The sequence below is a fragment of the Erythrolamprus reginae genome, chromosome 2 (genome assembly GCF_031021105.1).
Source record: "Erythrolamprus reginae isolate rEryReg1 chromosome 2, rEryReg1.hap1, whole genome shotgun sequence".
NCBI lineage: Eukaryota > Metazoa > Chordata > Lepidosauria > Squamata > Dipsadidae > Erythrolamprus > Erythrolamprus reginae.
In genome coordinates this window covers 161,215,178-161,242,024 of record NC_091951.1, presented here as the reverse complement: position 1 = coordinate 161,242,024, position 26,847 = coordinate 161,215,178, and the positions used below count along the sequence as shown (strand labels likewise).

The following is a 26,847-nucleotide window of genomic DNA, read 5'->3' as shown; positions in this document are numbered from 1 at the left end:
TTTTAGGAAATAAAGATATTTAATTTGTCAGATAATTCTGAATTTTTTTTAAAAAACCATATCTGATAAGAAACACTTCCCCAATCTCAGCTCAGAGAGTAGCGTGGATGAAAAGGCAATCGGGGACGTTCCTCCTTAGTCTTCTGCCATTTACTCAGCTTGCATTAGCAGAGGGAGATTACTTCATTCCTCTTTTATCAGAGCAGAGAATCTTTCAGCCAAAAACTAGAAGCAGACTCATCCTCTAGCAAGGTACAGAACAGCATTCTCAGCAAGACAGGCAGAAATCATGACTCAATGCAAGCCTCTTCAAGACTAGCCATGGCCTGAGTCAGCACAAACTTGGTCCTTCTGCTTCCTGACCACAGACTCTACAGGCAGGGTATAGTCCTTCTATAGACAGTAGAGAACACCTTTGCAATCAGAAGACGGCGGCCCAAAGAACATTTGGGGAGTCACTGTCCCCGCACATTTGAAGGCTCCTTGTTTGGAGAATTTGCCTGCTCAAAATGCATACACGCACAAAAAAGCAGGCTAAACTTCAGAGGTCATCAGTCTAGGAGGCCAGGAGAAGACTTGATAAAAAGGCATTGCAAGAAACAGGCAGTGCTTCTTTTTATCAAGGTAGCTTCCTTCTCCTGCTAGCATATGAGAGTGAAACAGCACCCCTTTTCTGCCCAAAAGAAGGAAGAAGAGAAAAACGACACACAACAACAGCATAAGGACAGGCAGGCCCATAAGCTGGGATCTAGCACACCAAGACATGAAGAGAAAGTGGGATACCATGAAAAGGACTGAAGGCACAGCAAATAAAGTTATTGAAGCGTAGGACTGTGCATCTCAGAACCCACTTCACCAGAGGTGTCTGTGGGGCAACTCTACTCAGAGGAAAGTGGTTTTGGAATAAAGCCAGAGCCTGAACAATCCCACAAGGAACAGCACAAAAAATATAAGAAAGGATACGTCAGCACAATACAATATCCTAAATGGAGGTGACTCATCCTCACCTGGTAAGGATGGGTAAAGCAAGATGAGCAATGCCAAAAAGAGACAATTACATTTCTGTAGTGAAACTGCCACTCCCAGATGTTTTTAAGCTTGATACAATCCATTCCATAGCAAAATTCCATTTCAGGATCACACAACCCTTTAAAACTGGGATAGTTTGTGCAGTTACACGACACCATCCATCTCTTGCCTTGTGGAGCCTTCTGGCCTCTCCTTGCAATTAAATTCCTTCACTTTCCCTTCATAGATCTGCACCACCACCCCCTCCCTGGGGAATCTGGGCCCACCAGTTATCTTGCACTTCCACTCTGGCTGGGATGATGAGTCCTTCAGATTGACAGATTGACAGTAGTCCTTCAGATTGACAGCAGGTGAAGTTAAGGAAGGCTTATCCATATTGAAAGCACAATTGGCAATGCACATTTTTGACAAAACAGTTACTGACAGCAGTCTTGCAAATCCCACCGTTTTATGTGTCGTGAAAGTATCATTTTAATATAACTTCCTTCTTTCATGTCCACTGGTGCCTCCAATATATTCAATCACCAAGCTGGTTGTCAACGTCAGATAAGAGTATTTAAGACTCTGACCACAAAGTAAAGTAGATCCTCCCTGATGCATAAACATAGACATATGCGCCCTTAATTTTTATAACAGGGAGAGATTAACAGAAGAGGAGATAATAAGGATTCCCAAAACAATACCGTGATGTCACATTCTAGGGCTTGGTCCAAAGGCAGAAGGCTCAGGAGAAAGCAAAAGGCGGCTTCAAGTAAGAGTTCTTGCTACATTTGACCAGTTTTGCTCTCTCCTTTAAGAAGAATGGCCTCTTATTAAAGAAGAATTGGAGTGATACCCTTCTAATTTCCAAAACGCTCTCTTGTGGGAGTAGATGAGAGATGGGAGGTTGCAGGAAGCATCTATTCCTCCAACAAGAGGCTGGATTGTGATCTGTAGATTGGAACTCCTCAACACTCATAACGCCATATTTGTACAAAACGAACAAGATTCAATGCACTGAATGTGGCCCCATCATTGGAGGGGTGAAAATAAGGGAGGCTCTCAAAATACCGGCAAAACAGAGGTGGAATTATAAATTTGACGGAAGGCTCCAAGGAGAATAGAAGGCCCACTGTTCGGAACACAGGAGGCGGCATCCTGACCCAGTGACCCAGATTTACTGTAACAGATGTCAAGTAGAACGCTTGGTTTATGCATGAGAAAAAGAATTGCATTGCCTCAGCAACCAAGAGGAGATTTTCTCAGTTCCCAGGATAACATCTCCATTCTCCATGTCTATCTGAGGCCTTGCCCCAGTTAGATGTCCCTTTGTGGAGGCAGGCTTTGTAAGGCATCCTCAAGGAACAGGATGTGCGGAGATCCGGACTCAAAACTTCTACCATCTGTGCTTGCTATACGGAGATGAAGCCTAAGGCAAAACGAGACATTAAGAGGTTAGGTCTTTTACATTAGGAGAATGTAACTGGGAAAGAGACAGACTGATCTGTTTTGCCCACAGCATATAAGCAGAAAGGTCAGATAAGAATTCAATTGCTCCTAAGATTACAACCGAATAATCCAAGGCTTACCAGTTCGCTCACTTGCCCATTCCTTCCATCTTTCTGAGCCGATGCTTGCTTGCTCTGTGAAACATAAGCATCATCAGCACGCAGGGTAGAATTGGCACTGCCCATCATTTGGCTGTTGGCCGTAGCACGAGGGAGGATGACATCATAAGGGGCATCCAACTGGAACCCACAAAAATAGTAGATAGTAAAAATGGGGTAAAAAGGATAGTCATGGGGTTTTTATTGAAACGTGACTGTAATTGCAAAAGAAACCAAACCAGTTATTGCTGTTGCCAAAATATTTTAAGGCAATAAAAAGGCTTTCACAGAGTTATATTCTCAGTAACGGAGAATATTTGTAGCTCAGGGTTGAAATGAGGGCTTTTGGTGCTCTCCGAGCTTGGGTTTTTTTCCTTGCAAATATTTTATTACCCATACTAGGTAGCAACATCAGTGTTGTTGATGCTTATCTCATTTAAGTAATGAAACATTTGCAAGAAAACAACTACCCTCAGAGAACAGCAAGGGGCCATCACTTGTATTTTCTCATTTCCTAACAGAGTTACAGCCTTAGAGTCTCACTAAGGTCTGTCAAACTAGCCTTGACATTTGCTACCTTTGGTAACTATGATGTAGGTTTAGAATTGTGCAGGAGAAAATTGAATAGAACAGGGAAGTCTGAGACACTTTAAAAGGTAAAACACTGCTAAAAAGTAATTAAAGGGCGCTATTCAGGAAGAGTGAGCATAATTTCTGCCATTTTACTTTAGACCCACAACTAAAGGCTTCAAACCATTCCTGAACCCTTAAGCTTCTTTATTGATTCTTTAATTGTACAAGTTCAAAACTTCAATAACAGTTGCCCAGAAAATTGCTAGAGAAGGCCTAGCTCTCACAGAAAACACCAAAGGCACTAAATTAATGAAGTGAATATCAACTCAGGTGAGAGTAAGTGTAACTGAACAAATATTCATGACTTAAACAATAGCTGAGCTAAACTTCCCCTGCTTAGGAAAATAGAGATCAAAGGAATTTGCCATCTCATATACTTCTGTGATTGGCAAGTAGGCCTTACATAGTTGTAACCAAAGTTTTTGTTTGTTCATTTTGTTGTATAATGTTTTTTTAAGTAAAATTTGTTCATTTTAATTTTATTTGCATTATTTTTTCTTTGAAAATGGAATAAAAACTATACAAAAATCTGATTAAAAATGAAAGCAATGAATTTTCTATTTCAAACACTTTTTAAAAAATGTTTTATGCAGAAAAATCCATCAGACTATTCAGCTTTTATTTGCAAACTATAACCTCAAATGACTCCTGCTTCGTGATGAGCCCTTTCCAACCTATACCTGACATGGCTTTTGGATTTAACATCTTAGGTAAGCCTTCACTTTTCTGATCAAGCATAGCTGCTTCTTCTAACATTTTTTATAGAGGCGGTTTGTTTGTTGGTTATAAGCATGATACTACCCAACAAATTAAGCTATAGTCAAACAATATAAGAAAGAAAAGCAGCTGCCAGCACAACTGCCCATTCACTTACAGGCCCACTGTGCATTAGAGTCATCTCTGTGGGCTGATAGACGCTTGTCAGAAGCTGCCCATTGTATCCGCTGTATGGAGACACAGGCTTTTTAGCTGGAAGGAGAGAAACCACAGGACAATAAATACATTTAAATTGACATTTAAATACACTATTCCAAACATTTCCAAGAGCAAAATTAGATAGCATGGTTTGAATGGCAAGATCTGGAGAGGAACGCTGGTCAATAACTTATTTAGGACAACTTGGTTTCTAGATGTAAAATTATGTTCATTTTCTCAGAATGTGACAACCTGATCCCTTCAACTTACGGTACCTCCCCTCAACTTACCATGGCCAGCTCACTGTGGGACAACTCGCTGCAGGACAATTCAGCATTTCAATTTTAAGTATTTAAAATAATGTAGAAATTATATGGATTGCTATCATTCACATTTTATCTCGTCCGTCCTTTCTGCATCCTATTTTAATGTTTCTAATTATACTATTTCTTCAATATTAATGTAAGTTTTGTTGCACAGCAAATTGGCCACGGTAAGTTGCTGTATGCGGAGTTGTCCAATTTTCTAGAAGGGCTTCATTAGAAAAAGCTTTCCCCTGAGACTGTGGGGGCTCAGGTGAGATAAGAGAAAGATTATATTAAAAGCAATTTTGGGGCCAAAATCTCAACAACTATTTTGCACCATCCCATAGTCCGTCCCGTCCCCCCCTTGCGCTTTCTGGTTTCTGAAAAAGAATGTCCATTAGGGAAAAGGGATTCATTTAATGAACACTGTGTTTGTTTAACAACTGTGTCATTTGCTTAATGACCATGCCATTTGTTTAGCAACTGTTGCTGCTGCTGCTAAAAAAAAAACAGTTCTAAAATTGAATGCAGTCACAGGGAGCCTCAACTTCACAACAACCATGACTTATAACCGTAATTCCAAGCCCAATTACAATTGTAAATCAAGGACTACCCATAATTTTGAGCTCAATTACAGTTGTAAATCAAAGACTACCTGTATAGGTGTATTAAAATCTTAGCAAACTGGGTTTATATTTCCAGCTACTTTTATAGTTTCAGGAGCAGGGAAAGATAAAAATAGAAAAAGAGACCTAACAAATGAAATCACAAGTTTGTATATACTTTTTTAAAAAGCTAAACCCTTATAGCTCTTCTCCAGACATCCTTTCTTAGAAGTGCACCTATATAAACACACATCTACAATTCTTTCCAGTGAGTTACTGTTGCTTATTAGCATTGTCTGATCAATGCAGTCCAATGGAAAAGCCATCAAAAAGCTACTGGGACTTTTGTTTCATAAGCCGCCCATAAAACAAAGTCTTGTTTGCAGGTAACTATAAGCAAAGTAAGTTTTAATGAGCCCAGGGTGCTTGGAGACTTTCTCTGAACAAGAAAATCCATCTGGATTTATGCCACTCAAGAGACTATATTGGTTGTCTTGATGCTCCGAAGTTCAGTTATCTCCAGCATCGGCAATATAGCTGATGTAATCAGTAAGTCAATGACAATAAACCATAATTTCAAACTGACGCATGTGCCTAAAATAAATCTTGCTTATTATATTGAGTCCATTTGTACAGTATATGATACATAATCAACAGGTTCTGTCCTGCATTGCATCATATCTTAGCCAGTTTCTCTTCAAATCATATAAAATAAAAAGATGAACTCAGCTACTGGATGTGCTATTCTAAATTGATTTTACCTTAGCTGAAAATAGTTTTAATGTGATATCTTGGCTTTTATTTATAGTACCACATTTCTATCTTTCTCAGCAGGTAGAGTTTCTGGCCATTTCAAAATAGAGGGATATTTCTGAAAGTATGAGCCTAGAAATCTCGTAAACACATAATAAATTTACTTATCACTGTATAAACATAGATATAAACTCCACTGGATTTACTTCCTCCCAATAAAATATAGCCGTAAAACTTTATTATTTTATTCTGCATGTAAATTTTAAGACAGAAAACCAAATTATAGAGCAGCTCAGATTTGGCAAAACCTGTCTGAATTTTGATGCTATCCAAAAATACTGTTCCATCTACTGAGCTACTGTCCAACAGAGTTAGAAAATTCAACTACAAAATTAGAGGAGACAAAGAACTATTATAAGAACATAGAATAGAATTAGATGGCATTAATTCTATCTAACCGCCTTCCCCCAAACATGCACCACAATTACAGTAATTACAGAATATCCAACACTCCTGGGAATCTGCAAATTCAGGCAATCATAACAGCAGACCCTGAGATAGGAAGTTGTAAAAACCTGATTCTCTATCACCACCAGATGATAGATGAATTTTTCTGGTCTTCCCCAACTCGGTCACCATGATACCCACCCATACTCAGGGGTGGGCTATTGCCTGGATGGGGCAGGGGGGGGGGGCACAGTGGGTAGCGAAAATGGAGCTCCACCCCATTGGAACAGTAACGGGTCTGAAAAAAGTGACCAATAACAACCCTTCAAACTTACAACAATATCAATATTCCCCATAGTTAATGAAAATTGGGTCCCTTCGGATGTGACATGTATGTAAGATGGTTCTACACCATCACCCCCGAGTCCTGGGATTGTCATTTGCGACCTTCCTGGTTGGGTTCTGACAAACAGAGTTAATGGGGGGTTACTTAGCCATGATTCATTTAACAACTGTGGCGAACAATATGTAAAATTGAGCACAACTCATTTAATAACTGTTTTGCTTAACAATGGAAATTCTGGCCCCAATTGTGGTTGTAAGTCAAGGACTACCTATAATCATTTTCATGTCCACATAAAAACATGTTAAGATATGTTTAGCAAGCATAAACCTCCATGCAGTTCCTCTGGTTACATTCCCCCCCCCCCTGGTCTCCTCACCAATATCGCACTCCTACCTGAAGAAGGTTCGTCCATTGAGAAAGCTTTGTTCTCCACGAACATGCTTTGGGATTTCTGCTCTTTGAGGATGGTTTCATAACCAACCCCCCGTGTGGGGTAGACATCATCTTCATAGGCCTGCTCTGGTCCTGGCTTGGTCACCTGAGAAATCTCAGGAATGACATAAAACAAAACAAAAACCGAGGCATTGGAGACAAGAGCAATAGCCAATGTGGGGTCATCCCAAGTTGATCGCTGATCCTGCTGGTTGCCGTAAACATACATAACAATCCATACTATCCAGATAGCCATGGAAAAAGAAGTAGTGAGGAGAATGAAAATGGCATGCTTTCTCCAGTGCTTATAATGTCCACACAAGACGGGCCAAGTAGCAATGAAAGTAACTACTTGCAAGAACATTACGTAGATGAGTGCCATGACAAAGTCCTCATTCTTCAGTTCACAAGGATTCTTGGCGGTAGCATCATTCCTCACCACAGTAATGATGAGCCACTCAGTATTGATGATGACTTCCACCAAGACGAGGACAAAAGCCATGCCAAAGGTGACCCATCCCTGAGGTCCAGTGTTTTGCCGGGCAAAGAAATTGAGACTGAGGCTATGGGCAGCCAGGCAAGAGAAGCAGATAGCAAAGAGGACACCAAAGAGGAAGCGCCGTGAAGCACATGTTGAAAAATCTTGCTTCACAATGAAGGCAAAGGTCAAGCAGAAAAGCCCCAAAGTGCCCAACAGAAAGAAAGCTTGAGTCCCTATTAAGCTCTTCTTCCGGTAGTCTTGGATAAAAGGTAGACTGGCCACTAAGACCACAGTGAGAACAAAGCTGGTGACCACACCAAAGCCGGCCACGGCTTCTAAGACAATGCCCCAGGCGACAGATAGGTCACAGAGGTTGTAGTAGATGGAGTTTAAGTCCTTGCCACATCCAGGTGGTGGAGATGTTGGTGGTGAAGTCCCTTGAGCTGAACATGTTGTCATGGAAAGCACAAGAAGCCAAAGACATGGCAATAGTGTCCTGGGTGTAGCCATCACACTGGCAAATATTCTTGGCTCTTCAGGAAAGAACTAGAAAATAAAAGGAAACATAGTGACTATATGAAAATGCTAATATTTTTAGTATTTCTCCAGACCTATCCAATAGTTTTGCAACTGAGAGTCAAATCTTGGCCTTTGGATCATGTATCAAGGGTCACACACCAAATTGGACAGCCAGGACAAAGTAAGGCTTATTACACCTGAATAAATACTGTCCAAATGAATGTTTTCCCTATTTAATACCTCACTCCTTGTGTCATATTAAACCTTACAATATGATGGTAATTTTTAGAAGCATTGTGTAGCCAGAATTTTGGAGACCCATACAAAGCCTCAAGGCCTCTCTAACTCTATTCTCATGTCAGTTAGGTCTCTTTGGTTCACCTCTTCAGGTACCTTTAAGAGCACTACTAGGCTCTTAAAGGTGTCTTGTCTTAGGTTGATTATTACCAAGAGAAATACTGGGGAAGGGAGAAATGCTCACAGTGGGAGGGCTAGCCAAGAATCAAGGTTTATTTGATATAGCTCTACTTCTTGAAAGCACTTTTCCATGCCAGCCAAACTACATGTTCTAAACTAAGGACAGCTAAATTTAGAACTTTTAATTATGAGAACGCCCAAGTTTATTCAAGTAACAGAGCTGGGTGACTTATTCAGTTTACTGAAACTTTAAGTTCCATTACCCAACAATCATGGGCCATGCTGGCTGAGGCTTTGAGGAGTTGTACTCCAAAAATCTGGAAGACAATGTATTGGGGAGAAGGATGACTCAATATTTTCTCCTGAGTTGTTTCCTAAATCTAGATCACAGAAGGCTAACAGCTAAGATGAATCAAGAATTAATTTTCTAGTCTGTTTACATTATTTAGCTAATAACAGCAGCATTCAGATTTAAGGGCCCCCAGACCTACCATATTCTAAGGTCAGAAAATCCAAAGTCCAAAGTAACATTGATGCGATTGTGCCTGGGTTAAAAAAAACCTGCAGCTAATATGGCCAGTCATAGTAGTTGTTTTTGCATGATCCAGATTTAAACTAGCCTACCCCCTTTTAACTTGTGGTTGACCAAAAGCCTATGGGAATTCATGGCTCAATGAACCTTCAACATTAAATCCAGAAACCTAGGCTAACTTTACTGTGGGTAAATCACGATACAGACAGAAGCCACAAGGTAGCACATACATAGATCGATTATTTGATTTGCTATAAGGCAGTTCTTTATATTTCTGTCTCACAGTGTTTTGTGGCTTGCAGCAGAGTTAAAAACGTACAGCAGTCTGAAGGATTGTTTGGTACAATGCAATATGACACTAAACTGTAATAGTACATATCAAATCTTAAACACAGAAGAAAATACCCCAAGACAATGTTCCCCAACATTTTCAGGTTTATGGCCCAGCATGGAGGGAGGGAGGGGGATGTTTTTAATGAGGGGCAGGTGCGTGCATACCCACACTCTTGCAAGTGGGTCTGTGAGCCCCAGAGCTCACCGCAAGCACCAGTAGGGCTGTGAGTGACAGTGCCTGCGCGCCAGCCAACCATCGCACAATCTAGTTGTGAATAGGCCGCAGCCCTCAACTTTGGAACTCCTGCCCCAAGAGACTAAAAACCAAGAATCTGGCTGTAATGCTCTCTACATGGGGCTACCTTTGAAAAGTGTTAGGAAACTCCAGATCGTGCAGAATGCAACTGCGAGAGCAATCATGGGCTTCCCTAGGTATGCCCATGTTACACCAACACTCCGCAGTCTGCATTGGTTGCCGATCAGTTTCCGGTCACAATTCAAAGTGTATAAAGCCCTTCATGGCATCGGACCAGAATATCTCCAGGACCACCTTCTGCCGCACGAATGTCACACAGAGTTGGCCTTCTCCGGGTCCTGTCGACTAAACAATGTCGTCTGGCGGGACCCAGGGGAAGAGCCTTCTCTGTGGCAGCCCCGACCCCCTGGAACCAGTTCCCCCCAGAGATTAGGATTGCCCCCACACTCCTTGCCTTTCGTAAACTTTTTAAAACCCACCTCTGCCATCAGGCATGGGGGAACTGAGACATCTTCTCCAGGCCTATATAATTTATGTATGGTATGTTGTGTGCATGTTTTTTAAATTATGGGTTTTTAACTTTGTAATATTAGATTTGTATTGTATATTGTTTTCTACTGTTGCTGTGAGCCGCCCCGAGTCTGCGGAAAGGGGCGGCATACAAATTTAATTAATTAATTAATTAATTAATTAATTATAATAATAATAATAATAATAATAATAATAATAATAATAATAATAATAACCAATCTAAAATTGAAAGTAGAAAGAAAACAATCAACAGCTGATGTCAAAAGCTACAAGCTGTCTTTAAAAAGGCCAGGAATATGATGGCACTAGTCACTGAGCAGATGACCTGTCTAAATTAGAAAGAGAGGGTTTTCATTCCCCTCTTCCTTTCTAGTTTCTGGTTAAATTAATCTATTAGAAATACAAAATAGGTAGATGGGGTATCCTGTCAAAAAGAAAATCTCAATCAGGATGCAAAGAGAAAATTACCCAAGGGATGAATACTATAGTATTGATGTTAAACATTTAACAAAAGTTCAAAGCAAGTTCACGAGAAAGGCCTTTCCTTCTTCTGCAGAGCAGTAGAGAAGGCTTGTGCCATCTCCCACTTCTTTTGCTAAGTTGTGGCAGAGCTGTTAGTGACAGACTTGTGACATTTGCGGAGAGGAAAAGGAGGCTAGCGCTACCTCTTGTCTTTAGACAAAACCAGGGGTGGGTACCTCCTGGTTTGGACCAGATCGTCCAAACCGTTAACGATCTGCTGGTGATGTAAAAATGGTGTCATGGATCTGGTTTGGGCAGTGCCAGTCCGTGAGCACCACCATCTTTTTAAAAAAAATTGGTGGAATTTTACATCTTTGGAAGGCTTCTCTTCTTTCTCTGCTTAAAAAAGACCCCTCTTGCCCACCCTCAGGTAATACCCACCTTTATTTCTTCACCCGAAGCACAGCTGATCAGCTCCTCAGCTGTGTCTCGGGCTGAATCCTGCTACAGAGCAAGGGCGGAAATGGAAGTTGTTCGCGATGCAAACCAATGGCAAAGGTAAGTAGAACCCACCCCTGGACAAAACGGTGCAGGTATTGAGGGGGGGAGTGCAGAGAGGAGAAAAAATGCACACTCTTCATAAAGAACTATGGCTAAACTGTTCTGGGGAACCACCATAATAAGAACTCTGCCCCTCCATTTCATTGACTAAAACATTTGCCAGATCAGCTGTGTTCCTCTGAGATATGACCCTGTAGCCCTCCTTTTCCTGGGCTCTCCTGCAGGACTGCCTAGTTCCATGTACTTCTAAAGGGGGTAGGTGGGTGCTCACGTGTCTCCAAATCTGATTACTGCAAGACCAGGACCAATCAGGGCTAATGTGTGTTTCAGGGACTGATACCTGGGAGTTTTGTAGACTTTGGTTTCCTCTTTATTTAAAAGGCAGATCTGTCTCTCTAGAACAGCGGTTGTCAACCTATGGGTCTCAACTCCTTTGGGATCAAACAACCTTTTCATAGGGATCACCTAAGACCAGTGTTTTTCAACCAGTGTGCCGTGGCACACTAGTGTGCCGCGAGACATGGTCAGGTGTGCCGCGAAGCTCAGAGAGAGAAAGAAAACGAGAGAGAGAGAGAGAAAGCAAGAGAGAGAGCAAGAGAGAGAGAAAGAAAGAAAGAGAAAGAAAGCAAGAAAGAGAACGAGAGAGAGAGAAAGAAAGAAAGAGAGAAAGAAAGCAAGAGAGAGAGCAAGAGAGAGAGAGAAAGGAGAGAAGGTGGGAGAGAGAACGAAAGAGGGATGGAGAGAGAGAGAAAAAAGAGAAAGGGAGAGAAAGAGGGAGGGAGAGGGAAATAGAGTCAAAGGGAAGAAGAGAGAGAGAGAGAATTTTTTTGTCCAAACTTTTTTTAGCCGCCCACCCCCTCAATGTACCCTATGGTTTTGTAAATGTAAAAAATGTGCCGCGGCTCAAAAAAGGTTGAAAGTCACTGCCTAAGACCATCAGAAAAACCATATTTCCAATGGTCTTAGGAACCAAGACACTGGTCCTCTAAGCGGGTCCGCCAACATACAAATAGACTACTGCAAAAAAAATTATATCTGTACCATGGGAACTTCTGAGCATGCACAGAAACCGAATTTCTGGCACTGCACATGTGTCACCATCTTGTTTTCAGCTTTTTTTTTTGCATTTTTAAAAAAAATTGGCACTGCGCATGCAAGGTAAATTAGAACCCACCCCTGACTTTCCTAATAATTATATTATTTTATGGTTGGGAGTCACCACAACAAGAGGAACTGTATTAAAGGGTCACAGCGTCAAGAAGGTTGAAAACCACTGCTCTAGAAGAACTGACTTTTCGTCAATAGGCATGTAAATAAACCACGTCATGTCTATGGATTCTGACCTTTTCAGATATAAAAAGCAGACATCCAGTTCCATAGTGGGGAGAAACTCATTTCATCCAGACTATCATCCTATTTCCTGAACATTACATCTTAAAGAAGAAGCCTTAAACTTTCTCCATACCTGGCTTTTCACAGTCAACCAATAGTAATCTTGACATCAAAGGTATTAGGAACCATGCATCAGAGTTCCAGAATATAATGCAACAACTTTTAGTAGGAATCCTTTAAAAGGGCCCTTTTGCTAAGGGTCCAATCAGGAATTTATAGAGCTCTTAGTACTGTATACACTTTTAAGGTATTACTGTATTTCTATTTACAGTAATGTGGAATATCAGTTCTTTGAATGAAAACTTCAGAATCTCAATTACAATTTTAGTTTTTTAATATTGTACTGCACTTGTGGGATTGAAAGCATATGAATCCTGTTTGCAAACAGCAAAAAATAATAACATTAAGGCAGGAAAGTTATAAGCTGTAGTTAAGCAAGAAAACATCAGGCCAATGAATTTCCTGTTCAGTTGATTTCTATTTATTTAGTCTGTATCAGTGAAGGGCTACCAAATTTTTTACTATCACACTGTGGGCGTGGCTTGTGCAGGATTCCCTGCATTTTCTTTCAACATCTTACAGTGCAAATTGGGTGCTCTGGGGTGGAGCTCCATTTTTGCTACCCCACTGTGTCGTCGCCCCCCACCCGCCCCCACCGGCCAGCCAGCAGCCCACCCCCTGGTCTGTATGAATATCTTACTACCATTTCTGGCAACAGACATTTAACCAGTAACAACATAATAACCAAAATGAAATAACTAGCCCAAGTCATTGTCTCTTGGATGATGGTGATGATCGTGTACAGTTTGGGTTTATATAAGAGGATTTTTTAAAAGTTACCAAGCTTTTTCCAGCAGTGTTTCAATACTGCTGGCAAGTTAATTTAATAAGAACTTTACAATTCAATTAATTCTAATATTTACACAATCTTTTTCAAACTTATGTAAATAAGCACTACATAAGTTGCCTGGATAGGTTTGCCATTATAGAATATTATACTTTTGGCTTAGAGATGATTTAGCATTATACCCTAAAAGCTACAGCATCCTCCAATATTCCTTTAATTAACTCAAGTGCAGTCTTAGCAAATGGAAGCACCAAAATATTTTAAGCAGCTACATACCATAGGAGGCTCACAGATTTTAGAGATTTAAGCAAAATACACAAACACTTGAACATCAAATATTCCTTTTAAAAAGGCTGCTGAGATATGACTACAACACCCATTGTTTCCTTATTAGCACAATATTGTGCCATCTTACTTTAAACAGCATTATTTGTGAAGGTTAATTCTACTCTGTATGTCTTATCAGGAAAAGAAAATCTCTCTCTCTCTCTCTCTCTCTCACACACACACACACACACACACACACACACACACACTTTATCACCATTCTCAGTTTGAGGGGGGGGAAACATTTGCAAAACATCAAAGTCAATTTAGAGCATACCAATAATGATCCAAGCAATACACACTTGACAAGTGATGTGTGCAGCACTACTAACACACTGGTTCTAAATAAATTGTGGTTATTTAGAAGCTATCAATTCTCTAGTTTTACCCTGCTTGTTCCAGCTTGAGAATTTACACCACCATCACAAATGTAGGTATTTCTGGTATTTGAACTACTGGCTTGCAAGTGCAAAGTTGATATAACTTAGTTTTTAGAAAACAAGCCCTGGCAACTTGGCCTGCATATTCTAACTGTGGTGGAGGTCCCCTATTCTGGGATAATTCAACATCTGGAAGGAAAGAATTTTGTCCTGCTTAGTGCAATATGTAATGTTCTCAATTCTCATTCCCTATCATAGTAGCCTCCTATTTAACATTGTAGTTTCCTTGAGCATGGCTCAGTCTATACACACACATATACATATTTATTCACGCAAACACAGTGATTATTTTTCTCTACATAGCCAACTCTACGGTTACAAGTTCTGAGTTGCATAAATTAGAGGACAGAGATGAGACACAAAAACCTACATTTCTGTCATCTTCTAGTGAATGACTGGATTTTTTTTTTATATCCTGGATATAGCTGTCCTATCTAACCACCAGAAAAATCTGGGGTCAATTCATGGTCTGTTAGATGTTAAGGGGCCTGCATAAGTGCACCACCGTGCCTTCCGTCCCCTGTGCTAATGTTACTAGTTGCTAATTTTACTAGTATCATGTTTCATTGTTATATCTTTGTATACCACCAATATGCACTTGATAAAACAATAAAATAAAATAAAATAGATGATGATGTATCCTTTTTGCCAAAATCAAACAATACAGATTTTGTCTAATCAATGCCTTGATAAAATCAGGAAGGCTGGATAAAAATATACTAAACAAATAGGGATTCAGAGCAAGCTAGTTACTGTCATCTCTATTCTTAGAACAAGCACTTTTCCCCTGCTCTCATGTGCTCCAACAAACTACTTGATTCAGCATTAATTAATGTTACAGAAGGCTTAAGTAAACACTGATGCTTACTTCCCTGCCAGTTCCTTGGAAATCAACCCCAATAAACTTCCTCAAACTACTGATCAGTAAGATAGCTTTGCTGTTAACATTTCTTTAGTTCCAGTCTTGAATCAGCAGGAACAGATCTGTTGTTGAGGGCTTCCATTTTTTCACAGGGAATAAAAATACAAATTTATATAGCTACTACTTGATAAAGAACTAAAACAGATGTGCCTTTCCCCCCTATCTGTGACTCTAAAAGGAATAGGAGGAGGGGAAGATCCATGCTATCATTCTTTCCATGTAGAATTCATTTATTGTACAAGGCTCATCCACATGTTATAGCCCCTAGATGCAATTACAAATTGTAATTTGTAGGAGGCATCACTAGGGAGGTTCTGGTATTTCTCTGGTGAATGGCACTGAATCCCATCTGGTCAGATACCGTGTTTTTCGGAGTATAAGACACACCTTAGATTTTGGGAGGAAAATAGGGGGGGAAATCTGCCTACCAGATATTCATCTCGCTAGCGTCCTTTCGAGTTAGCTTCAGCACATTATTTTATACCCTGGTTAGGGCTTAAAAAAACCTTATTCAGAAAGAGTAAAACTGAAAGAGCTTGCACCTGGTTAGATCTGGAAAGAAACATTCAGAGCAAGTAAATCAATGGGGGAAAAAACCCTGCAAAGACTTATTAGGGCTTGTAAACATTATTCACAGAGAAAAACAATGAAAGAGCGTGAAGTCCAGATATCTTCAAGTTGCCAAGATTGGGAAACACTGGTTTAACAGATGGATCATTAGAGATGCAGTCATTGGCATAGAGAGAGGAGAAGTAGGGAGAGCACATAGCCTTGGGGACCCCTGTGCTATCTGTACTGATATCTGATGTGATTCTCTTTAGCTTAACCTGCCTCTTAGGAAGCTTGTGATCCACTTACAAGTGTATTCAGGTACCACTAGCTGATGTAGCTTAGTTAGAAGAAGATTGTATGATGGTATTGAATGCTGAACTAAAGTCTACAAAGGGAACTCTTTGAAGATTCAAGTTGTTGTAGGATGTAGTGCAGAGCCATATTAACAGCATAATCTGTCAATCTATTTGCTCAGTATGCAAATTTCGTGTGTGTGTGTCTAACAGTGGATCCGTGATGATTTTCAAGTGGAAATCACTAGCCTTTCAAAGGCTTTCATAACTACAGATGTTAGAGCAACTGGTCTGTAGTCATTCAGTTCCTTGATTGGAGGGCTTCTTTGGCACTGGAATGATAGTACAGCATTTGAAACAGGAAGGAACATAGCATATCTGTAGTGATTTGTTGAAGATTTGGGTGAAGATGGGAGCCAATTGATTAGCACAGACTTTTAAGCAAGAAGGAATTATCTTGTGTGGGCGTGGTGCTTTTCCTGGCTTCTTTCTGTGAAATAGATCTTTCACTTCCTTTTCTCTGATGACCAGAAGTTGTGAACCCAGTGGGATGGAATCAGTTGTAGGAGGCTTGGCTGTTGTTGGTGTGTGGGGGATGTAGGTTGTGGAGATAGGTGGCTGCTTTTAAACCTGTGGTAGAACATGTTCAGGTCATCTGCCAGTTGCTAATTTCCTTCAGCTTGGGAAAGGATGTTTGCTGTAACCAGTGATGTTTGTTGGTTCATTTGCTGAGAGTGGATTCCTTAGCTTTTCAGAGTAGCTTCTTTTTGCTACTCTGATCTCCCTTGTTGGAAGAGAAAAAGAGATAGTTGCTCTTTCCTAAAACATCCTTATGGGTTTGGAACTATGTGGGGGGGAGAGTTCCTGAGATCTATCAGGCTTTTATAAGAGCCCTGGCGGCCCTGTGGCTAGAATGCAATATTGCAGGCTAACTCTGCCCACAGCTTGGGCTCAAGGTTGACTCAGCCCTCCATTCTTCTGAGGTCGGTAAAATGAGAACCCAAATTGTTGGGGAAAATATGCTGATACTGCCCAGAGAGTGCTGTAAAGCATGGTGGGGCAGTATATAAGTCTAAGTGCTGTTGCTATTTTATGCCTTCTTTTCCCCTTCCTGCCCGCCAAAAGAAATAATTGCTCACTGCTTCCTCCTTCCTCTGCCATTTCCACCTCTCCTGCCTACTACAGAGATTCATCTGGAAGCAACCAACTTTCTTGAGACAGCGCCAGTAATTGCTTCTAGGTACCTTGGAAATCTTGCCTGTTTCCTGCAGAGGTGTGAATCATAGAAGAAAGGAATTTATGGGCCTTTGTAGTTTGGGGGCTGTTCTGCAGTTGCCCTGGAAAGAAAAACTACCCATAGAAATAAAGCAACTTTTCCAATTATTTCTGTATTCTCCAAAAGCTATTGGGGAGAGGGGGGGGGATATATTTGTGTGTAAAATGTACTTCCTTTGCATTGCCTATGGATGCAATGGGAAGGCAGCTCACAAAAGCATCTGGGGTAATGTATCATTTGGTACAAGTGGAGAAATTGAAATAGAAGTGTTTAATAAAAATGTACTGTGCCTCCTGGCCTGCCATGGAAACCAGATGTCAGAACTGCGGCTTCTCGTAGGCCCTTGATGCTGTTCCCCTCCAGCAATATTTCCATCCTCTCTTTCTTAAAATGCCACATGTTATTTGCCAAGAGAGTCTGGGAAAAGTAGAATCCAGGAAAAACTCAGACCTTTAATCCATCTGGAGCAACACTGCCTTTATTTTATTACGCTTATGCATGCCCCTTACAGACCTCTTAGAAAAGGGGAGAGGTCAATTGTAGATAATGTAAGGTTGAAGGTTTTGGGGTCAACAGAGTCAAGAGTTCCAGGCAGGCGGTGACCACTCTATTGCTGAAATTGTATTTTCTGCAGTCAAGTTTGCAGCGATTTACATTCAGTTTGTATCTATTATGTGCTCTTGTGTTGTTGTTGTTGTTAAAGGTGAAGTAGTCACTGACAGGGAGTACATTATTATGTATGATTTTATGAACAACAGTTAAATCAGTTTGGAGACAACGTAGCTGTAAATTATCTAGATTTAGTATTTGAAGTCTGGAGGAGTAGGGTAATTTGTTACATGAGGAGGAGTGAAGGACTCTTCTTGTGAAGTATTTCTGGACTCCTTCGATTGTATTAATATCTGATATGCAGTGTGGATTCCACACAGGTGAGCTATATTCTAGAATAGGTCTGAGGAATGTTTTGTATGCTCTGGTTAATAAATCAGTGTTAGTTAGTTGAGTTGCAACTAGGAAATGCTGGGCATTCCTCAACTAGTAGTGGGTTTCAAATGGAGGAGCCTTTTATTTCTCCTGCTAAGTGAAGGTGTGTGGAGGAAAAGCCTGCTGCATTTTTACAATGAAATAAGCATGTTAACATGGATCTTCAGGTCATCCCTAGATAGCTGAGTCATTTTAGGGAAATCTAAGATAAATCTCGGATTCTCCCAACAAGGATAAGCAAACATTTTAATCAAGGGCTGCCATGTAAAGAGCCTTCTCCTAAAAATGTATTGCAGAATGCAGAGTTTCTATTTTTGTTTTGCATGTAGTGATTATTACTGGTCAGGAAATGTAAGCTTCAAAGTGTCCTCTCATCAAATGACTTATCATATTTTTCAGAGTATAAGACACACCTCTTTCCTCCCTAAAAGAGGCTAAATATTTGGGTGCATCTTACATTCTGAATTTATCTTCCACACACACCCAGTCCTAACTAGCTGCTAACCATCTTCCCAGCTCTTACCTTGCAGACTCTTTCATTGTTTTTCTCTGTGAATAATGTTTACAAACCCTAATAAGTCTTTGCAGGGTTTTTTTCCCATTGATTTACCTGCTCTGAATGTTTCTTTCCAGATCTAACCAGGTGCAAGCTCTTTCAGTTTTACTCTTTCCAAATAAGGTTTTTTTAAGCCCTAACCAGGGTATAAAATAATGTGCTGAAGCTAACTAGAAAGGACGCTAGCGAGATGAATATCTGGTAGGCAGATTTCCCCCCCTATTTTCCTCCCAAAATCTAAGGTGTGTCTTATACTCCGAAAAACACGGTATCTGATCAGTGCCATTGACCAGAGAAATACCAGAACCTCCCTAGTGATGCCTCCTACAAATTACAATTTGTAATTGCATCTAGGGGCTATAACATGTGGATGAGCCTTGTACAATAAATGAATTCTACATGGATGATAGCATGGATCTTCCCCTCCTCCTATTCCTTTTAGAGTCACAGATAGGGGGGAAAGGCACATCTGTTTTAGTTCTTTATCAAGTAGTAGCTATATAAATTTGAATTTTTATTCCCTGTGAAAAAAGGGAAGCCCTCAACAACAGATCTGTTCCTGCTGATTCAAGACTGGAACTAAAGAAATGTTAACAGCAAAGCTATCTTACTGATCAGTAGTTTGAGGAATTTTATTGGGGTTGATTTCCAAGGAACTGGCAGGGAAGTAAGCATCAGTGTTTACTTAAGCCTTCTGCAACATTAATTAATGCTGAATCAAGTAGTTTGTTGGAGCACATAGGAGCAGGGGAAAAGTGCTTGTTCTAAGAATAGAGATGACAGTAACTAGCTTGCTCTGAAGTTGAAGTCCAAATACTGTATCTTCAAGTTGCCAAGGTTGGGAAACACTGTGTTAAACTACTGAAGTTTGTAGATGATACAATAGTGATTGTATCATTACTGATTGTATCAGTCATTCGAGACAACAATGAAACTGAATACAGATGGGGGGTTGAACAACTAGCCTCATGTTATCAACAATAGATAACCTCAAATTTCTAGGTTCTATCATATCTCAAGACCTAAAATGGTCACCTAACATCAAAAATGTCATCAAAAAAGCACAGCAAAGAATGTTCTTTCTGCCCCAACTCAGAAAGCTCAAACTAGCCAAGGAGCTGCTGACACAGTTCACTGAGTCTGTCATCTGCACCTCTATAACTGTCTGGTTCGGTTCTGCAACCCAACAAGACAGACACAGACTTCAGAGGATAATAAGAACTGCAGAAAAAAACAATTACTGCCAACCTGCCTTCCACTGACGATCCGTATACTGCATGAGTCAAAAAGAGGCTGTGAAAATATTTGCTGACCCCTCTCATCCTGGACATAAATTGTTTCAACTCCTACCCTCAAAACAACACTATAGAGCACTGCACACCAAGACAAGTAGATACAAGAAGAGTTTTTCCCCAACGCATTCATTCTGCTAAATAAATAATTCTCTCACCACTTTCAAACTACCGGTATTCACTAAGGCTGCATTACTATTATTAGTCTTCTCATTGTTCCTATCACCCATCTCCTCTCACTTATAACTGTATGACTATAACCTGTTGCTTGTATCCTTACGATTTATATTAATATTGATTATTTCCTGATTGCTAATTGGTACCCTGTGACAATCATTGTTATATCTCATTATTCCTGACAAATGTTCTTTTCTTTTATGCACACTGAGAGCATATGCACCAAAGACAAATTCTTGTGTGTCCAATCACATTTGGCCAATAAAAAATTCTGTTCTATTCTATCAGATCATAAATATGCTTGTGAACAGAAATGAACAGAAATAACATGCAGACATTATGGGACAGGTGACAATGAAGAGATATATGTATACATATATATATACCCTCTACCTAAAAACACAAACTACCACTATCTGCCTGCAAAGAGTATTCAGATCTAGAATTCTGCTCCTAAAAAATTGTACATATCAAATTTCCAGAAACTGAGTTTGGTAAAAGCCTACCTACTTATTTAACTCAGAAATGCACAGCTGAAGATAACAAATAATGGTTATGTTCACTCACCATCCTTATTTATAATTAACTGAACTATTTCACTCAATATCCTGGGTTTGCCTGATACAAAGAAAAAGAAATTAATCCCATTGGCTGAATTCATATGGCTGAATGTGGTTGGTAGATTTGTGCTTCTGTATGTGATGTAAGCATAGCCAAAATATCACATCCAGTATGAAACATTTTTTAAAACTATGCCTGGTTGTGCAAATTCTAGAGTGCCCAACCTTGGCAACTTTAAGACTTGTGAACTTCAACTCCCAGAATTCTGGCTAGGAAATTCTGGGAGTTAAAGTCCACAGATCTTGCCAAGGTTGGACACCCCTTTTCTAAAGCAAATGTATAACTCTGTAATGCATTTGTACATTATGTTGTGATTGACAGTTTAAAATTTCTGCAGACCAGCTTTGAGAGGTCAAACAGTATCCATAACACTGACTGGAGGCATCAGTCCATATTATATGTTGGCCTAATTCCAAGAACAGACACACTGGCATTCCTCAATTGATATTCATCAGAGGGTTTTGACTCCAACTCCTATGAGCCTCAGCCACAGAGGCTGAAAGCTAGAAACCACAAGAGTTGTAAACCAAATATATCAAAGTTACCTGACTGGGAAACATTTATATTATTCATTCTCTGAAGGCTCCAGATGTCAGAGTGACTGAATAATTCTTCAGAGTTATCTGTTGAAGGGTATTTTGATAAGGAAACTTGATAAAATCATGGAAACAGCTTGTAGCAGTTTATGAATTATTACTTCAAGAGAGCCAGTTTGGTGTGGTGGTTTAAAAAACAGATTAGGCCCTGGGAGATTATGAGCTCTAGTCTTGCTTGTGGTACAAAATCAGTGGGGTAACCTTGGGCCAGTCACTCTGCCTCAGCCCTAGAAAGGAAGTAATAGCAAGTCAGTTCTGAAAAGTTGCCAAGAAAACTTCAGGGACTTGTCCAGGCAGATACTGAGTCAACACTGACTTGAAGAACCAAAGTTCCAGTTTAATTTAATTTGCAGAAAAAAGGCAAAAAGGAAATGTCCTTTGACTTACTCACAACCCTTGTGAATGCTTGCCCAAACTCAAGAGTTCTATATTTCAACCAGGTATTACAAAATCCCTACACCCCCTACTTGAAAACAAAAAGGATCCATCAGGTAGCTTGGTTCTTAAAGCCAAGCTCACCGCAATTCTCCGCCCTTTATGGCAACATGAAGTACTACCAAATGGCTTTTTTTTAAAAGAAAAATGTAAAAATGGATTTTTTTTATTTAAAAAATGCCAGGATACATTTATAGTTTCCCTTTCTTCCCAATGCCCTAGGGGTAAATATACTGTTAACCTATATTTTGGTTAACCTATCCTATTAACCACTCCAGCCAGCCAAAGGGTTTGAGGAAGGCTCAGCAAGAATTTTTTTTAAAAAATCCACATTCAACAGTTGTTGCATTTCTCAATCCACTTTGCTAGGAGTGAGTGAATGAGTGAGTGAGTGAGTGAAAGAGAGAGAGAGATGTTGTTTTTCTAAAGGCCTCCCCCCACACACACACTGTATGTAATGTGTGCTCGTGTGTAAAGGGAGAGAGAAACACACCAACCATTCAAAAAATCCCTCTTTTGCCTTGCAAATTCCCCGTGACCCTATTAAACCCCTGGGTGCACTTCACCAACTTTTGGGAGGGGCTATATGTTTTTTCCTCTTTCCTCAATCACACTCCTCAAACAAAACGTTAAAAGAACGTTCCCGATTGGTTTTCAAAAGCTTTTAAGCTTCTCCTTTGCTTGTGGGGTTTTAATTATTATTATTCTTTTAAAGAAACAACGTCGGATCACCCAAACGCGCATATCCCTATACTTATATACCTACTGCGCGCACGCACACACACCGCCTATTGCCACCCTTAAGTTACACTTTTCGAAAAGACCTCCGGCGACTCCATAGTTCTGGCGCGTGTTAAGATAACCTGGACCGCGCCGGTTCCCACAAAGGCAGAAGGCGAAGGGGGAGAACCGCCTAACAGGAAGCAGGGAGGGCTGCGTTGTGTTTTAAGGCATTCCTTTCCCCGCCGCTGCTGTTTCGGAAAGAAACCCGCCCCCCCCCCCCCACACACACACATACACAATCCTTCCATGCTTCAAGTTGTTTCCCGGGCTTGGCACGGGTGCCCACGAACTCTCTCCGCCACAAGAGCGGAGCCCGCGTCGGTCCCCAGCGAGGACCCGAGCCCCGACGCTTACCTGCTTCAGAGGTAGGGCAGAATAGGCGCTCCACTGGAACTGAGGAGCCGGCGGGATTGGCAGTCCGGCCCAATGGGACCCTTTCTTCCTAAAGTTGAGGTGGCGGGAGCGGCGGAGAAGGGGGGGGGGGGGTAGAGGCGTGTCGTGACGAGGCTGGGAACGACGCGGGTGAGCAAGGTCGTCTTTTTTCTCTCTCTCTTCCCTCTCCCCCTTCCTCGAGTGACGCGTTACTTTTTGTTATACTGGGAAGCTACCGCCGGCTTGACACCAGCGTGACATCAGGCTCCATTCAGGGTGCTTTATCAGGCCCTCGGCCGGCCTCTCTGGGCAACCAAGATTGCAGGCTTAATAAATCACCGCCGTGGTTGCCCCGCTCTCGCCTGGCGGGTGAAACCTTCGGGTGTCGAGTAACCGAGCCGCCAGGAGCCCGTCCCGCCTCCCTCGGCTCGTCCCCTGCCTGAGGTTTTCTGTGTGGCGGCTGCAATTCCAGACCTGGTTTTGTAGCTGGCGCTCGGGCTGGTTTCATCCACGCCTCTCTCTCTGGCGTTCTGGCTGCGTCCGGGACAACAAATCCCATCCCAGGAGTTGAAAGAGTCGAGAGTTTGGTTTTGACTCCAGAGGGACCGCGCTGACTTGTTTTTTCTCCCCTTTCCCTTCCCCCTTCAGTCTAGTTTCACCAACAATTTACTTTCTTAAATATTTTGAAGTATGTAATAAATAAAATCTAGACTTTATAATTGGCAGGGGGGGCGATATAGCCGGCATGAGAAATGATTGAAGTATATATTTTGTTAATGGAAAAAAGCATGTACTAATTTATATATTTGAGACAAATTATAGCCTAGTGTATAATTAATATAATATAAATATAATGGCTTTGATGCTAATATAATGCTAATATCTGTATATACTATTATTAATTTGATTTTCTTTGATTTTCTTCTGTACTTACTATTGCGTTTTCTTTTTAAAAGTGGAAAATTAATAAAAATATTTAAAAAGAAAAGACAAACTGCCCAGTTGGGGAAATCCCTGGAGAACTCTGCATAGCCTCAGAGGAGCTGTATACAATTAATAATAATAATGTAATAATAATTTATTAGATTTGTATGCCGCCCCTTTCAGCAGACTCGGGGTGGCTCACAATAATAATAGTAACAATATGACAATGTAACAAATCTAATATTTTTTAAAACATCTAAAAAACCGGTCATTAAAACTATATAAGACGAGCATACCATACAAAAAACTATATAAGCCTGGGGGAGGTATCTCAATTCCACCATGCCTGGCGACACAGGTGGGTCTTAAGTAATTTACAAAAGACAAGGAGGATGGGGAAAGTTCTGATCTGGGGGGGGAGTTGATTCCAGAGTGCTGGGGCTGCCACAGAGAAGACTCTTCGCCTGGGGCCTGCCAGACGACAGGACCCGGAGAAGGCCAACTCTGTGGGACCTTATCGGCCGCTGGGTTTCTTGTGGCAGAAGACGGTTCCAATTGGTGTTATTCAACTTTTGGTGCTGAAAAGATGCTAGGGGTTACTCTAAAAATTCCTTGATATTTTGAAGATAGGAATTGGATTAGTTTATTGTCAGTTTGAATGTACTGTACACTAATACAGTACCTGCTTTAGGTAAGGACAAATAGGCATACATTAAAATGAAATTGGTGTGTTTGTTTATTTGACTTATATGCTGCCCAGTCCCGTGGGACTCAGAGCCGCTTATAACAATAAAGCAATACAAAACATTAAAGTCAAATATTAAGCAATAAAACCCCATTAAGCTTGTTAATCATTTATTTTATTTATTTATTTATTTATTTTATTTTATCAGGTACGTATTGGTGGTATACAAAGATATAACAATGTTTATACACATACTAGTAAGAGAGAAACATTAGGACAGGGGACGGAAGGCACGCTGGTGCACTTATCATTAACAATAAAATATTAATATTAATAATTTATCAATATTAAATTTAATAAGTATTAATTAAATGTATTAATGTTTAAATTTATTAAATATCAATATTAATAACAATAAAACCCCTAGACTAAACAATGCAATCATACACTCATAAATACCAATCAGAGCATGATTCGGCCAGGACTAAGATGTTAATTCTCACGGCCTGCCGGCAGAGCTAGGTGTTTAAAGCTTTTCGGACGGCCAGTAGGGTGGGAACAGTGTATACATCGAGGGGCGTAGTTGGTTCCATAGGACTGGGACCGCCACAGAGAAGGCCCTCCCCTGTGGGCCCAGCAACCCTTAGTTGACGAGACACAGAGAAGGCCAACCTTGTGGGATCGAATTGGTCTATGGGAGGTATGTGGCAGGAGACGATCCTATAAATAGTCTCGTCTGTAGGGTCATGTAAGGTTTTATAGTTGATAACCAAATTACATTGCATACAGCTCTCAAAGGGTCTCCATCACTAATATAAACATGACAAGATAAATAAATAAATACAAAGTTAAGCAAGTACCTACCCACATATATGGCATGGAGAAACAATACAGTCGACTTCTAACATATAGATGTACATGGCAAGAGAAACAAATCTTGCAAGTTTACCATACGGGTGGCATAGGGGACAAATCTGGAAGTCCTGCTAGAAATGCTTCAAAACCTTCTCCCAAGCAACAGAAACAAACCAGGAAGTGGGTGTGAGAGGCCTCTGACAATGTTTCAAGCTCTAAGCACATTGCTTAGATCCACTTTGAAAGCGGGAGATGGTGAGTTCAAGTGATGCCTTAGTCATGAAAAGCAGCTTGGGGATGACCTGGGCCAGTCCTTCTCAGCCAGACTCACCTCGCAGGGTGGTTGTGCAGAAAATAGGAAGAGGAAGGTATGTTTGGATACCTTTGCTACCTTAAGTTATTTGTAAAGATAACCAAGGCAGGATACAATTGAGAAAGAAAGAGGAGGATTGTTGTCTCAAGGGTAGGGTGGGGCCTGTCTGCTTTTTTTTTTTTAACCTGTTAGTCATCCTGAGGTCAGCAGCCCAATTACACAAATTGGAGCTGGAAAGATGGCAACCTGTCTGCTAGGGTAGCAGCAATAATTCAGCAAAACTATAAATTAATAGCACTATTGGCAATAAAATACCATATAGCATTGCCAAAAGGACAGGTTTGTCTCAGGGAGTGATAGCATAGTGCAATGTTTCCCAACCTTGGCAACTTGAAGATATTTGAACTTCAACTCCCAGAATTCCCCAGCCATTTGGCTGGGGAATTCTGGGAGTTGAAGTCCAAATATCTTCAAGTTGCCAAGGTTGGGAAACACTGGAATAGTGAACTACTGGCTGGAGGGACTGTTTTGGGATACAGACATGGTTCCACAGAATTATTCCTGAAGTACAGAGATACATTTAAAATAAAAGTAAGTATGAGCCCAATGTGACAATGTAAATGTAAATCCTTTTTTGAGATTGTACATCATTTTCAAAAGGTTCTTCTACTATATTGCCCATAGTTGGCAAGCAGGGAGGGATTAGCCTTTGGTGGCTGACTCTGTTGCCTTCTATAGGTGTTGCTAAATCTTCTGGCTACCTTGGGGCCCTCAAGATGATTTAAAATCTGCCTCCAAAGACTTTTGGGCAGAGCAAATAAAACCAGATGATTTACTGTTCAACCATAACGCTGAACACATTTCATTCTTGAGCAGATTTAAACTTAACTTTAACTCAGATACTCTGCACATGCTTAAAGAATATACAGTAGTGAAACATTTCTGAATTTTTTCTACTTCCTAATATGGAAATCAAAAGGTGTTTTAACACACTTGAATCTTACCTTTTTCAAACAGCATAAATACAAATGAGATAGTTGAATCGATATTTTAAGAGTACAG

At 40.6% G+C, this 26,847-nt stretch overlaps 1 protein-coding gene across 2 annotated transcripts; it reads right to left on the bottom strand.

Moving 5' to 3' along the window:
* Nucleotides 1–23,532, bottom strand: GPRC5C (G protein-coupled receptor class C group 5 member C). 2 transcript variants are annotated; one of them, XM_070740230.1, is made up of 5 exons: nt 22,991–23,532; nt 7,013–8,078; nt 4,123–4,217; nt 2,598–2,756; nt 1–2,437 (listed from the first exon to the last, which is right to left on the bottom strand). In XM_070740230.1, the coding sequence occupies exons 2-5, from the start codon at nt 8,040–8,042 to the stop codon at nt 2,405–2,407; spliced, it is 1,317 nt and encodes a 438-aa protein (XP_070596331.1). In that variant the 5' UTR covers nt 8,043–8,078; nt 22,991–23,532; the 3' UTR covers nt 1–2,404. The 2 variants fall into 2 exon arrangements, with proteins under 2 accessions (XP_070596331.1, XP_070596330.1); XM_070740229.1 differs by lacking the exon at nt 22,991–23,532 and adding an exon at nt 21,368–22,169.
* Between the last annotated feature and the right edge of the window lie 3,315 nt (nt 23,533–26,847).

Excerpts from the sequence above, each read along its gene's own strand:
- GPRC5C (XM_070740229.1), bottom strand. Across the intron at positions 4,218-7,012 it reads AATGGACGAACCTTCTTCAG|CTAAAAAGCCTGTGTCTCCA; the intron begins GTAGGAGTGCGA and ends CTCTCCTTCCAG. Across the intron at positions 2,438-2,597 it reads ATGGGCAAGTGAGCGAACTG|GCTTCATCTCCGTATAGCAA; the intron begins GTAAGCCTTGGA and ends GTTTTGCCTTAG.